Source organism: Oncorhynchus mykiss, chromosome 5, assembly GCF_013265735.2.
Source record: "Oncorhynchus mykiss isolate Arlee chromosome 5, USDA_OmykA_1.1, whole genome shotgun sequence".
Lineage (NCBI taxonomy): Eukaryota > Metazoa > Chordata > Actinopteri > Salmoniformes > Salmonidae > Oncorhynchus > Oncorhynchus mykiss.
In genome coordinates this window covers 95636630-95651346 of record NC_048569.1, presented here as the reverse complement: position 1 = coordinate 95651346, position 14717 = coordinate 95636630, and the positions used below count along the sequence as shown (strand labels likewise).

General features: G+C 44.4%; 1 protein-coding gene across 1 annotated transcript; it reads right to left on the bottom strand.

Moving 5' to 3' along the window:
• Positions 1-4236: 4236 nt before the first annotated feature.
• On the bottom strand, positions 4237-12604 carry LOC118964737 (proline-rich extensin-like protein EPR1). Its single transcript, XM_036979086.1, has 2 exons — positions 11265-12604; positions 4237-4285 (listed from the first exon to the last, which is right to left on the bottom strand). Exons 1-2 carry the CDS (start codon positions 12602-12604, stop codon positions 4237-4239), a joined length of 1389 nt encoding a protein of 462 aa, XP_036834981.1.
• Between the last annotated feature and the right edge of the window lie 2113 nt (positions 12605-14717).

The following is a 14717-nucleotide window of genomic DNA, read 5'->3' as shown; positions in this document are numbered from 1 at the left end:
CTCTTATCAATAGCTCTTATCAATATCTCTTATCAATATCTCTTATCAATAGCTCTTATCAATAGCTCTTATCAATAGCTCTTATCAATATCTCTTATCAATAGCTCTTATCAATTTATAAATTACAGTGCATGGAGAATGCTGTTATTTAAAAAAACATATATATATATACACACAAAATATACAACAACAAAAAAGTTGATGCTTTTCCCACTTGGAATGACCGTATTTATGGTTTACTCTCGAGTGAAGGTGGTGGAATTACGAGGTAATTAAGTCAGAGGTCAGAATACGGCGGCTCTGTAGACACACTTCCGCCACGCCTTCATTTTTATTTGAGTTTCAACTCAAACCAATAGCGAATGAATAGTGTGCTATTCTTATGCTTAAGTTCAAGGTCAGATATACGCATACTGCGAAAGCGCTTAAAAAGGGAATCATGTTCCATTTACGTGTGTTTAACTCAGGTCGGAATCGGGGCCTTAGTGCACAAAAATGACCCTGATCCGGTTACTCATACCCTCTTCCGTCGTTTTTCTCCAAACAAATTTCACTTTTTCTGTCTCCAAAGTTTGTTTTCATGACCAGGTTCACAAAGTGGGTCACAGTTTTTTTATCAGCATTGTGTGGAACAAAAATGATATTTAACCTAGCTAATTCAGAGAGCTATTGCTGCTGCCCAGCAGATGTTTCCTGCGCTTGCGCTCTCTAAAGCCACAGTCCTTCTCTGGCACATCTCAGATAAAAGAATGCTGCTATTGCTGGAGGTACGAAGGACTAGGAGTAGCAATGGCTACCTAATTAACCTCTCCTGCCTCCCTCTGCCCACAACACATCTCCCCGTGACTCACTTTAATAGTTGAATAACCTTTCTGTCGGTAAGACTGAGACAGGCTGAATCAAGGTATGATTTAATTAAAATATGTTCAAAGAATGTAGCTACAGAGAATGTAGAAACACAAAGGTTTAGGGAGCAGGCAGAAATGACCCTGCCATTAAATACTGAAAATGACAGTGAAGCCAAGTGTAAATACACAGGCAGAGGAGAGAGAGAGCGAGGCTAAGAGTCAGGTTGCTTTTGAATTAAGTAACCTAGTTACTTTTGTATGGTTCTTTTACAAGTTGTGCTGGATTTGTCCACCTTATTGTGCCTTTTGAGAAAAGGCAGACAAATTCTATTACATTTTGTAAACATAACTACTGTGTTACACTTGCACTGCAGATGGGACAGCATCTGCTTTCCAACAACTTGCAGGGATTTAGTTGTATCTTGCTGTTTGGGGTTTTATAGGCTGGGTTTCTGTACAGCACTTTGAGATATCAGCTGATGTAAGAAGGGCTTTGTAAATACATTTGATTTGATTTACCATTCTGCAAAGTACCACAAGGGGAACAGTACGTTCAGAAAGTATTCAGACTCCTTGAGTTTTTCTGATGTTGATTAAATATTTTTTTTCTCATCAATACCCCATAATGACAAATCGAAAACATTTTATGAAAAATAAAAAACAGAAACCTTAACATAACTATTCAGACCCTTTGTTATGAGATGCAAAATTGATCTCAGGTGCATCCTGTTTCCATTGATCATCCTTGATATGTTTCTACAACTTGATTGGAGTCTACCTGTGGTAAACTCATTTGATTGGACATGATTTGGAAAGGCACACAACTGTCTATGTAAGGTCTCACAGTTGACAGTGAATGTCAGAGCAAAAACCAAGCCATGAGGTCGAATGAATTGTCCGTTGAGCACTGAGAAAGGATTGTGTCGAGGCACAGATCTGGGGAAGGGTACCAAAACATTTCTGCAGCATTGAATGTCCCCAAGAACACAGTGGCCTCCATCATAATTAAATGGAAACAGCTTGGAACCACCAAGACTCTTCCTAGATCTGGCCGACAGGCCAAACTGAGCAATCGGGAGAGAAGGGCCTTTGTCAGGGAGGAGACCAAGAACCCGATGGTCACTCTGAAAGACCTCCAGAGTTCCTCTGTGGAGATGGGAGAACCTTCCAGAAGGACAACCATCTCTGCAGCACTCCACCAATCAGGCCTTTATGGTAGTTGCCAGAATGAAGCCACTCATCAGTAGAAAGCACACGACAGCCCGCTTGGAGTTTGCCAAAAGGCACCTAAAGGACTCTCAGACCATGAAAAACAAGATGCTCTGGTCTGATGAAACCAAGATTGAACTCTTTGACCTGACTGTCGAGCGTAACGTCTGGAGGAAACCTGGCACCATCCCTACGGTAAAGCATTGTGGTGGCAGCATCATGCTGTGGGGATGTTTTTCAGCGGCAGGGACTGGGACACTAGTCAATATAGCCAACTCAGCGAGCTAACATACATTTCAAGGAAAAAACAAGTGATATTAAGTGGCTAGCTAGCTAGCTTTAGCAACGTTTTGTGGTCAATGAGACTGAGAGCTAGCAAACCAGCTGATCTACCAAATAATGTAACAAAAGTATAATTTAGGATTTGAACAAAAAAAAATACTCCATCAACAGGCTCTGCATTTCAGGAATCACAGTATCAAGTACTCCTGCTGCACTGTTAAATTATTTGGCCATTTAAACAATTTGTTTCTTGATTAAAAACTATTTTTTTAAATCAGTCCTGGAAATGAAAGTGCTGAAAACATGTTTGCACAGCTGCAGCCAACTAGCCTGGCTTTCATGCATTTCAAATGTGAGTCTGAAGTGTTGGACTTGAAGACCGTTGCTATCCATTGGAGCGCTGCGATTGGTTTCCCGAAATTCCAGGGCGTGGCTTAGTGAACTGTACACCACATTTCTCTAAGAGAGCTGTCATACAAATAGTATCAGCTGTGGTTCTGGCCCTTCTGACTGACTGCTACCCTGCCTGTATCTCTCTCCTGCTTACTGGACCTGCACTTCTTACCGTCTAAGGCCTCTGGCCCTCACCGCCTCACACTATGTGTCAGAAATACTTATCAAGACCGACTTCCACCTCACCCATCCGCTATTCAATTGAATTTCCAAGTTCAAGTATGAATGAGAGGAGTGTGCCTTGAGCGGCATCCTCCGACTCTTCTGGAATATAGCTCTCTCTCTCTCTCTCTCTCTCTCTCTCTCTGCCAGGCAGCTCAGCTCAGACAATGAACAGGGAGAGACAACGCGGTCACCTGTGACAGCCCAGCTGACTGTCACGCACACCGCCAGGCTGCTGAGGCTCTCCTGATGAGAAGGAAATGACTTCATAATGGTAGGGGTGTTCCTGGGTTTATGGAACGATATGATAATCCTCTTTTCACACAATGGTGATAATGATCAATATTATGGCAGGGGAGTAGGGGGCGAGGAAACCGTTCGGAATGGAGACTCTGCTGCATAATCCTCTTGCCTTGAAAGGTTAAATACGGATTTTAATATTATGATCCCCCCCCCCCCCCCCTTTACTCTCCTTCTACCAATGAAAATATTAGTACAGTATTTCAACCCAAATGTGCACATGGTGCATTTGACTTTACTAGGCAACATGAGACTGACACAATGACACTTTTCATACTGAAATCAGACCGATTGTATATGTTTAAGCATTTGCACTGACTGTAGTAATATGAATTTTTACTGTAGCCCTCTACACTCGTACACACACACACGCTGCCAGTCAAAAAGTTTGAACACACCTGCTCATTCCAGGATTTTTCTTTATTATAATTATAATTTTTTACTATTTTCTACATCGTAGAATAATAGTCAAGACATCAAAACTATGAAATGACACAAATGGAATCATGTAGTAACCAAAAAAGTGTTAAAACAAATCAAAATATATTTTATATTTGAGATTCTTCAAAGTAGCCACCCGTTGCCTTGATGACAGTTTTGCAGTCGCAAATATAATCTCAAATATAAATATATATAGATATGATATATGATATATGAGAGGTTAACAAATAAGTATTCCTATATGCTTAATTTAGAGTTATTAATGTAACTTTAGTTGTTCTACAAATGTTGGGCTATATGTTTTGATTTTTAATACGTTGTAAGCCTGCATGATGAGACTCCAATGATGATTTGAAAAAAAAGTATCTTGAAAGGCATGAGCTCTGCTTTGTTTATTTGTGCACAAGCTTAACACACTTCATCAGTCTCTCATTCACAATGAGACAAGCACTTGATGATGCCTACAATTTCACTGCAGCATCCCCTTTGTGTGGCCGTAATGCACCCTAAAATACGTGCCTTTTGCAGCCATTGTGCCCTTCTACCTGAGTGCTGCACGCTCCATCACATCATTGGCTCTTTCTCGCAGGCTACAAGTGAAGACAGACACATCGGAGACGCAACCGCTTGTGTCCTTATCCAATTCCTAGGTGCATAATGAAGATATTGGAAGAACGGTCCACATTTGCTTTTCGTCAGCCAACAAGATGAGTAGTAGGCCTAACGAACAGGAAAAACACTAGCCTATGTCAATCTACTATCCCCCATAGTACAAAGGCCAACCTATTCTGTCTGGGACAGTTGTGGGATGCGATAGATCCCAAGTTAATACAACCACTAGCATCAAAAAAGCTTTTTTTTAAGGAATGTGGCTGACGCAACAGATCTGAACTTATAGCTTAAAATGTTGATAAACTATTAGGCTATTTCACATTATAAGCGCAGCAATGCTATATGTGTGAATGTTCCATTAGTGAAAAACGCCACTATCAAAAGTGTAATGCTTTTATTATGAAGGTGAATTTTTACGGTGAAAATTATCTTCCCTCAAACTTGAAACTCACGCGCTGCTTATGTATGCCAGTTAGGCTCTACATCCCTTGTAAAGCGGATTAATGTGCTTTGGCCACTTTAGTTGTTACACAAGCCTTATTAAAACATACAGTATGGGCCTATTGGCTAGGTTACATGAGGTGGGAGACTATGATTTGAAAAAGTTGCAAAAAAAGGCATTGTTTCTTATGCTGGGCATCATTCACAAGTGATACTATTTAATATTGTCACCCATCAGATTATTCTTGATTTACTATCGTCTAAATTGGCCATCCCATTCAACAGTACAATGAATGTCATTGTTAGTATTGCTGTCTTTTTAATTATATTTTTTATTGTAAAATAATAAACATATTATATATATATATATTTTTTTAAGTATGGACCATTATCATGCACCTCTATCGCGACATGGACAGCGGGAAAAAATACTTAAATAGCGAATGGAGGGCGCTTTTCCCCGTGGTTCATTTTCATGCCAACCAAGTAGGCTATACTCCTGTTGTAAATGTAAGCACCGTGCTTAGTATTAGGTAAGTTGAGAAATAAATCTAGTAGGTCTAGCCTATCGAAAGCTGGTCCTCCTCTTTTTAATAGAGGCCATCACTCTGTTTTCTCACGCAAATGCATAGCCTATTGAAATGTGCAACATGAGCTCATGGGCTCTCATGAAGTGTTTGATTCGATTTTCGATTACATTTTTATTGATGTCAGAATGATTAGAGGGACAATAGAGGCAGTTAGCAAGTTTGGTAGGCTACTAATGACCATCAGCAGCATCAGAGCTTGGAGAAGCCTAATTACCGTGACTGAATGATCACGTGGAATTTGACTGCCTTTATGACTCGTGACCACCAGTGTGGCGGTAATACGGTCACTGCAACATCCCTACTCAAATGACCATTTGTTTCTCTGAATTGTCTTGTACAAACCTAACACTGTGAGATTGTATTTTATAACTTAGCTAATCAAGTTGGAAATAGAGCAAGCTTTCAAATGATGCCCACCTAACCCGGATTGCAATTTATAATGGGCTATTTTTGGATTGCGTAAACAACTACAATAATTGTGTGATGGCTGGGATGCAGGGTTGATGGTAAATGTGCTGTCTGTACTGTAAATGCGATAGGCTATTGTTGGCTCCAATTCCGTTTGAGACTGACATAAGGTACAAAGGTCAACAGATGGCGGTACACAACGAGCAGCTAATCCTCTGCTTTTGGTTTATCCACTAGTGTATCTCATTACACAGATCCCCTTGTAAGAGATATCATGTGTGGCCATTGATAAAGTAGAGCCAGGATTTAGCGAAGAAGAATGTAATAACGTAAATGGGCCGTTAATGAAAAACAACAGACACGGGGGCCAGATGTTTTGCTAAGCGGGACACAGGAGGTTGTTTCAATTGTTGTCTTTTGAGCGCTGACTTTACTGTGAGAGTTGTATAACCTCTGCGTTTTTATAACCTCTGTTTTTATACCACGCTGACTCGGTATCAGTAAGCGGGCCACATCGGGCTATTAAACTGATTAGAGTGGTATTTTCTAAATCAGAGTATCAGCAGGGATTTTGAGCCACGGCACTTGACTCTTCATTTGTTTATTCTCACAGGCTGGATGGGGCTTACCACAGGAACTGTCCCCTGCAGAACATGATCTGGAGAAAATTGGTTCCTACACGTCTACTTAATACCTGCTTAATCCCGCAGAAAGGGGTTAGGAAGAATTTCTTAGAAATGTCAACCAATCTACAGGGTTCACGTGGAAAACACTGATACTACTGATGCTTTGGGTTTTACAATAGTGGGATTGCGTCCCAAATGGTACCCTTTATACTGCGCTACTTTTGGCCGATAGGATTCTAGTTAAAAGTAGTGCACGATATAGAGGATAGAGTGCCATTTGGGATGTAAGGCCCCAGGTTTACCTGTGACAAGGCCCAAGAAAAGGGAGGTGAAGTGGACTTGGGTTAAATCCTTGTGTGATTCAGATGTCGGAGGAGTAAAGTAACCAGGAGATGTCATGTTTCTTTGCCTGTTAAATGAGTTTCTTTCCACAGTGGGTGTTTCCCCGAAAAGTAACCTGATAGTATTAATTATGATGGAGGCCACTGTGTTCTTGGGGACCTTCAATGCTGCAGAAATATTTTGGTACCCTTCCCCAGATCTGTGCCTCGACACAATCCTGTCTCAGAGCTCTACGGACAGTTCCTTCGACCTCATTGCTTGGTTTTTGCTCTGACATGCACTTTCAACTGTGTACATAGACATGTGTGTGCCTTTACAAATTGTATTTATTATATATTTTTATTTAACCTTTATTTTACTAGTCAAGTTTGTTAAGAACAAATTCTTATTTACAATGACAGCCTACTGAAAGGCAAAAGGCCTCCTGTGGGGACGGCGGGACAACAGAACACCTCATAAAGAGAGACCTAAGACAATAACATAGCATAGCAGCAACACATGACAACACAGCATGGGAGCAACACATGACAACACAGCATGGGAGCAACACATGACAACACAGCATGGGAGCAACACATGACAACACAGCATGGGAGCAACACATGACAACACAGCATGGGAGCAACACATGACAACACAGCATGGGAGCAACACATGACAACACAGCATGGGAGCAACACATGACAACACAGCATGGTAGCAGCACAACATGGCAGCAGCACAACATGGTAGCAGCACAACATGGTAGCAGCACAACATGGCAGCAACACAACATGGCAGCAGCACAACACGGTAGCAGCACAACATGGTAGCAACACAACATGGCAGCAGCACAACATGGTAGCAGCACAACACGGTAGCAGCACAACATGGTAGCAACACAACATGGCAGCAGCACAACATGGTAGCAACACAACACGGTAGCAGCACAACATGGTAGCAGCACAACACGGTAGCAGCACAACATGGTAGCAACACAACATGGCAGCAGCACAACATGGTAGCAACACAACATGGCAGCAGCACAACATGGTAGCAGCTCAACATGGTAGCAACACAACATGGCAGCAGCACAACATGGTAGCAGCTCAACATGGTAGCAACACAACATGGCAGCAGCACAACATGGTAGCAACACAACATGGTAGCAACACAACATGGTAGCAGCACAAAGGGCAAGAAGGTAGAGACAACAAAACATCACGCAAAGCAGCCACAACGGTCATTAATAGTATCTATGATTGAGTCTTTGAATGAAGAGATTGAGATTAAACTGTCCAAATCAATTGAATTTACCACAGGAGGACTCCAATTAAGTTGTGGAAACGTCTCAAGGATGATCAATGGAAACAGGATGCACCTGAGATCAATTTTGAGTCTCATAGCAAAGGGTCTTCTTATGTAAATATGCTATTTCTGTTTTTAATTTGTAATAAATCTGCAAAAAATGTCTAAACCTGTTTTGGCTTTGTCATTAGGGGGTATTGTGATGTCATTAGGGGGTATTGTGATGTCATTATGGGGTATTGTGATGTCATTATGGGGTATTGTGTGTAGATTGATGAGGAAAAAACAATTATTTAATACATTTTTAGAATAAGACTGTAACAAAATGTGGAAAAAGTCAAAAGGTTCTGAATACTTTCCAAAGGCTCTGTACATTACTGTGTAAGTCTATGGAAAGGGGGTGAGAACCACGAGCCTCCTAGGTGTTCTATCGAAGTCAATGTACCCAGAGGAGGACCTTTCATTGCAAAACAGTGTGTTTTAGTCAATTATTTGGTGACGTGTGAGTATATTTAGGATAGTTTTATCTAAAAACTATAACTTTTTAGACGTTTAACTATTTTTATTTTTTTTTTCTTCTGAAAAATGACCGAGGAGGATGATCCTCCCCTTCTTCAGAGGAGGAGCCTCCATTGACTGATAGGAGAAGAGTGTATATATTCTAGAACAGAGATGGCTAATATAATATACATACCTTATATTATACTGTGTACCTTAGTAGGGTTGAATACGGAAGACACATTTCAGTAGAATGCATTCAGTTGTACAACTGACTAAGTATCCCCCTTTCCTTTTCCCTGTATACATTATATCCACATTCATTTAGTGGATTCTGCATTTGACAAAGAGTCGTTAGACATGTCTGATTTGAATGTCAACATTGTGATTCAGGGACATCTCTAGCCCATGCAGGTGTGGTATCACCATAAGTCCTGAGGAACTGAATGCATAGGGAGGAGGAGCAGAATGACTCACCTTGAGATTACTTTTTGGTTAGAAATTCGATTCTCTTGAAGCATTAAATAAAGTCTGGCTCTACAGAACGACTCCCTGAGAGAGGGGGGCTCTGCTCACCTTATCACCTCAACAGTCAGACCCCTAAGGACTCCTTCTCCACTATCATGTGGACTGGCCAATGATTTGGTAATAGTTGTTCATAGGGCAAGCAGCTGTATTGGGTCATTCCCTCTCTCTGTGTGTCGATTCCAGTGCAGTGTCCCTCTCAATTACTGTCCTTCGTCTGTCGTCCTGTCACGCGGTGAAAAGGAGCAGGTGGGAGAGAAGAGAAAAGGAACCAAGCCCATTTAGAATGGTATATTTTTATGTGAAGGTCCCACAACACTCCAGAAATTCTACGTTTTTAAGTGGCATAATGAGTTTTAGATGTCCTTTTCTGTTGCAAAGAATTACAGGCCCTGAAGCATTCTCTGCCACAAATCTACTCCCCAGAAACGAAGGGCATTGTGTGCGTGCGTGTGTGTGTGCGTGTGTACATGTGTGTTTTCTGTATTCTAAAGAATTGCCAATATTTCCTAGATTCATAGGTGCCGATACGATATGCATTGTAATTCTCATGATTCTATTCGTATTGTGATTTGATACTGTGATTTTATAGTGCTTCAATCTTCCAGACATATTGGTCACCATGTCTGCTGCAGAGAGACGAGAGATGAGAGAAGGCCAATGAGAAAACTAGTTTTGATCAGTCATGGAAATAAAAGTGCTGAAAACATATTGGCTCAAGCTAGAGAAGGAGAAATACCAGAGTTTTGGCGCAGGTACAGCCGACTAGCGCCAGCGTTGACTCCCTAGCAATAATACTAATACTATTACCATACTCTGCTGTATATAGAATTCTCCCCATCGCTACTGTATATACAGTGCCTTGCGAAAGTATTCAGCCCCCTTGAACTTTGCGACCTTTTGCCACATTTCAGGCTTCAAACATAAAGATATAAAACTGTATTTTTTTGTGAAGAATCAACAACAAGTGGGACACAATCATGAAGTGGAACGACATTTATTGGATATTTCAAACTTTTTTAACAAATCAAAAACTGAAAAATTGGGCGTGCAAAATTATTCAGCCCCCTTAAGTTAATACTTTGTAGCGCCACCTTTTGCTGCGATTACAGCTGTAAGTCGCTTGGGGTATGTCTCTATCAGTTTTGCACATCGAGAGACTGACATTTTTTCCCATTCCTCCTTGCAAAACAGCTCGAGCTCAGTGAGGTTGGATGGAGAGCAGTTGTGAACAGCAGTTTTCAGTTCTTTCCACAGATTCTCGATTGGATTCAGGTCTGGACTTTGACTTGGCCATTCTAACACCTGGATATGTTTATTTTTGAACCATTCCATTGTAGATTTTGCTTTATGTTTTGGATCATTGTCTTGTTGGAAGACAAATCTCCGTCCCAGTCTCAGGTCTTTTGCAGACTCCATCAGATTTTCTTCCAGAATGGTCCTGTATTTGGCTCCATCCATCTTCCCATCTTCCCTGTCCCTACTGAAGAAAAGCAGGCCCAAACCATGATGCTGCCACCACCATGTTTGACAGTGGGGATGGTGTGTTCAGCTGTGTTGCTTTTACGCCAAACATAACGTTTTGCATTGTTGCCAAAAAGTTACATTTTGGTTTCATCTGACCAGAGCACCTTCTTCCACATGTTTGGTGTGTCTCCCAGGTGGCTTGTGGCAAACTTTAAACAACACTTTTTATGGATATCTTTAAGAAATGGCTTTCTTCTTGCCACTCTTCCATAAAGGCCAGATTTGTGTAATATACGACTGATTGTTGTCCTATGGACAGAGTCTCCCACCTCAGCTGTAGATCTCTGCAGTTCATCCAGAGTGATCATGGGCCTCATGGCTGCATCTCTGATCAGTCTTCTCCTTGTATGAGCTGAAAGTTTAGAGGGACGGCCAGGTCTTGGTAGATTTGCAGTGGTCTGATACTCCTTCCATTTCAATATTATCGCTTGCACAGTGCTCCTTGGGATGTTTAAAGCTTGGGAAATATTTTTGTATCCAAATCCGGCTTTAAACTTCTTCACAACAGTATCTCGGACCTGCCTGGTGTGTTCCTTGTTCTTCATGATGCTCTCTGCGCTTTTAACGGACCTCTGAGACTATCACAGTGCAGGTGCATTCATACAGAGACTTGATTATACACAGGTGGATTGTATTTATCATCATTAGTCATTTAGGTCAACATTGGATCATTCAGAGATCCTCACTGAACTTCTGGAGAGAGTTTGCTGCACTGGGTGGGTGGGGGGTTGTGGAGTGGAAGGTTGTGGAGTGGGGGGTTGTGGAGTGGGTTGGGGGGTTGTGGAGTGGGAGTGGAGGGTTGTGGAGTGGGGGTTGTGGAGTGGGTGGGTTGTGGAGTTGGGGGTTGGTGGAGGGTTTGTGGAGTTGGGGGTTGTGGAGTTGGGGGTTGGTGGAGTTGGGGGTTGTGGAGTTGGGGCTTTGTTGAGTTGGGGGTTGTGGAGTTGGGGGGGTTGTGGGGTGTTGTGGAGTGAGGGGTTGTGGAGTGGGTGTTTGTGGAGTTGGGGTTTGTGGAGTGGGGTGGAGGGTTGTGGAGTTGGGGGGGTTGTGGGGCGTTGTGGAGTTGGGGGGGTTGTGGGGCGTTGTGGAGTTGGGGGGGTTGTTGGGGGTTGTGGAGTGGGGTGGAGGGTTGTGGGGCATTGTGGAGTGGAGAGTTGTGGAGTTGGGGGTTTTGGAGTTTGGGGGGGGTTGTGGGGCGTCGTGGAGTTGGGGGGGTTGTTGGGGGTTGTGGAGTTGGGGGTTTGTGGAGTTGGGGGTTGTGAGTTGGGGGTTGGTGGAGTTGGGGGTTGTGGAGTTGGGGGGGTTGTGGGGCGTTGTGGAGTGAGGGGTTGTGGAGTGGGTGTTTGTGGAGTTGGGGTTTGTGCAGTTGGGTGGGGCGTTGTGGAGGGCTGTGGAGTTGGGGGTTTTGGAGTTGGGGGGGTTGTGGGGCGTTGTGGAGTGGAGGGTTGTGGAGTTGGGGGTTTTGGAGTTGGGGGGGGGGGTTGTGGGGCGTTGTGGAGTTGGGGGGGTTGTGGGGCGTTGTGGAGTTGGGGGGGTTGTTGGGGGTTGTGGAGTGGGGTGGAGGGTTGTGGGGCATTGTGGAGTGGAGAGTTGTGGAGTTGGGGGTTTTGGAGTTTGGGGGGGGTTGTGGGGCGTCGTGGAGTTGGGGGGGTTGTTGGGGGTTGTGGAGTTGGGGGTTTGTGGAGTTGGGGGTTGTGAGTTGGGGGTTGGTGGAGTTGGGGGTTGTGGAGTTGGGGGGGTTGTGGGGCGTTGTGGAGTGAGGGGTTGTGGAGTGGGTGTTTGTGGAGTTGGGGTTTGTGCAGTTGGGTGGGGCGTTGTGGAGGGCTGTGGAGTTGGGGGTTTTGGAGTTGGGGGGGTTGTGGGGCGTTGTGGAGTGGAGGGTTGTGGAGTTGGGGGTTTTGGAGTTGGGGGGGGGGTTGTGGGGCGTTGTGGAGTTGGGGGAGTTGTTGGGGGTTGTGGAGTTGGGGGGGTTGTTGGGCATTGTGGAGTGGAGGGTTGTGGGGCGTTGTGGAGTGAGGGGTTGTGGGGCGTTGTGGAGTGAGGGGTTGTGGGGCATTGTGGAGTGGAGGGTTGTGGAATGTGTGTAGTTTGTGTAGTTGGGCATTGTGGAGTGGAGGGTTGTGGAATGTGTGTAGTTTGTGTAGTTGGGCATTGTGGAGTGGAGGGTTGTGGAGTTGGGAGTTTTGGAGTTGGGGGGGGGGGGTTGTGGGGCGTTGTGGAGTTGGGGGAGTTGTTGGGGGTTGTGGAGTTGGGGGGGTTGTTGGGCATTGTGGAGTGGAGGGTTGTGGGGCGTTGTGGAGTGAGGGGTTGTGGGGCGTTGTGGAGTGAGGGGTTGTGGGGCATTGTGGAGTGGAGGGTTGTGGAATGTGTGTAGTTTGTGTAGTTGGGCATTGTGGAGTGGAGGGTTGTGGAATGTGTGTAGTTTGTGTAGTTGGGCATTGTGGAGTGGAGGGTTGTGGAATGTGTGTAGTTTGTGCCAAATTTCAAACATGATTTACATTCTCAATGTAATGTATTAAAACGTTGACAGGGCAAAAGGGATTCACAAGATGCTGCATTAGAAACTCCATTTCTGTGATGAATTGCCTGAAGCCTCTGAATCACAAACTGCTCCCTCCCTCCCTTCCTCCCTTCCTCCCACCTTCCTTCTTTCCTTCCCGACTCACCCCTCCCACGGCTCAGAAGTTTTTTTTTGTTAAACCTCTCTGTTAATCTGATCTGCTGAATGTTAGAGGGTGAAAGGATTTACAGAAAAAAAAATCATCTTGATTTGCTTCCTGCTTCTCTAAACGCTGGGTCAGTAATATTCAAAAATCGCTCTCCCTGCTCTCTCTGCTCTTGTTCTGTTTTGCTCAGAGGCTCACTCATGTCCTCTCTCCTCTATCCTCCCTCCTCTGTCCTCTCCCCTCTCCCCTGTTCTCTCTCCTCTGTCCTCTCTTTTTTTCTCAGTTCTCTCTCTTCTGTCCCCTCTCCTCTCCTCTATCCTCCCTCCTCTGTCCTTTCCCCTGTTCTCTCTCCTCTGTCCTCTCTTTTTTTCTCAGTTCTCTCTCTTCTGTCCTCTCTCCTCTATCCTCCCTCCTCTGTCCTCTCCCCTGTTCTCTCTCCTCTGTCCTCTCTTTTTTTCTCAGTTCTCTCTCTTCTGTCTCCTCTCCTCTATCCTCCCTCCTCTGTCCTCTCCCCTGTTCTCTCTCCTCTGTCCTCTCTTTTTTTCTCAGTTCTCTCTCTTCTGTCCTCTCTCCTCTATCCTCCCTCCTCTGTCCTCTCCCCTGTTCTCTCTCCTCTGTCCTCTCTTTTTTCTCAGTTCTCTCTCTTCTGTCCCCTCTCCTCTATCCTCCCTCCTCTGTCCTCTCCCCTGTTCTCTCTCCTCTGTCCTCTCTTTTTTTCTCAGTTCTCTCTCTTCTGTCCCCTCTCCTCTCCTCTATCCTCCCTCCTCTCTCCTCTCCCCTGTTCTCTCTCCTCTGTCCTTTCTCGTCTGTCCTCTCTCCTCTCCCCCTTTCTCCTCTCTCCCTTTCTCCTCTCTCCTCTGCCCTCTCTCCTCTGTCCTTCCTCGTCTGTCCTCTGTCCTCTCCCCCTTTCTCCTCTCCCTTTCTCCTCTCTCCTCTCCCCTGTTCTCTCTCCTCTGTCCTTTCTCCTCTGTCCTCTCTCCCTTTCTCCTCTCTCCTCTGCCCTCTCTCCTCATCAAGCCGGGCTCTAAGCCGGGGCTAAAAGCTGCCGTCACACCCGGCTGAATCTAAACGTTGACGTCTAAAGTGTTATTTCCAAATGTATTACTCACTTATGTACTACTACTACTACTACTACTACTACTACTACTACAACTACAATTACAGCTACAGCTACCACCACTACTACCTCAACTACTATGTAGTAGGCGGTTTACTCGACTGCATCCACAGTGGGAGAGTATCGTTTGGGCAAAAGACCGACCTCCGTCCTCACTCCTCCGTGACCCGAAAACTGATAAGTGGTCGAGGAGTTTGTCAATTCGTTAGCAGGAAAACGGATGACGGTCCTCCCCTCCTCGATAACCTCCTTTCATCGAAGAAACTCATGTGTATCCCACTGTGGATTAGTTTTGATACCCCCCCCCCCCCCCGCCCTTTGAATCAGCTGTTGTATTGCCAGAGGTGGAATTCATGCACACGTTTGAAAAAAATAAAATAAAAATG

Excerpts from the sequence above, each read along its gene's own strand:
- LOC118964737 (XM_036979086.1), bottom strand. The coding sequence starts at position 12,604 with ATGCCCCACAACCCCTCACTCCACAACGCCCCACAACCCCTCACTCCA. Across the intron at positions 4,286-11,264 it reads CACAACCCCCCACCCACCCA|CCTGCGAGAAAGAGCCAATG; the intron begins GTGCAGCAAACT and ends CTTCACTTGTAG.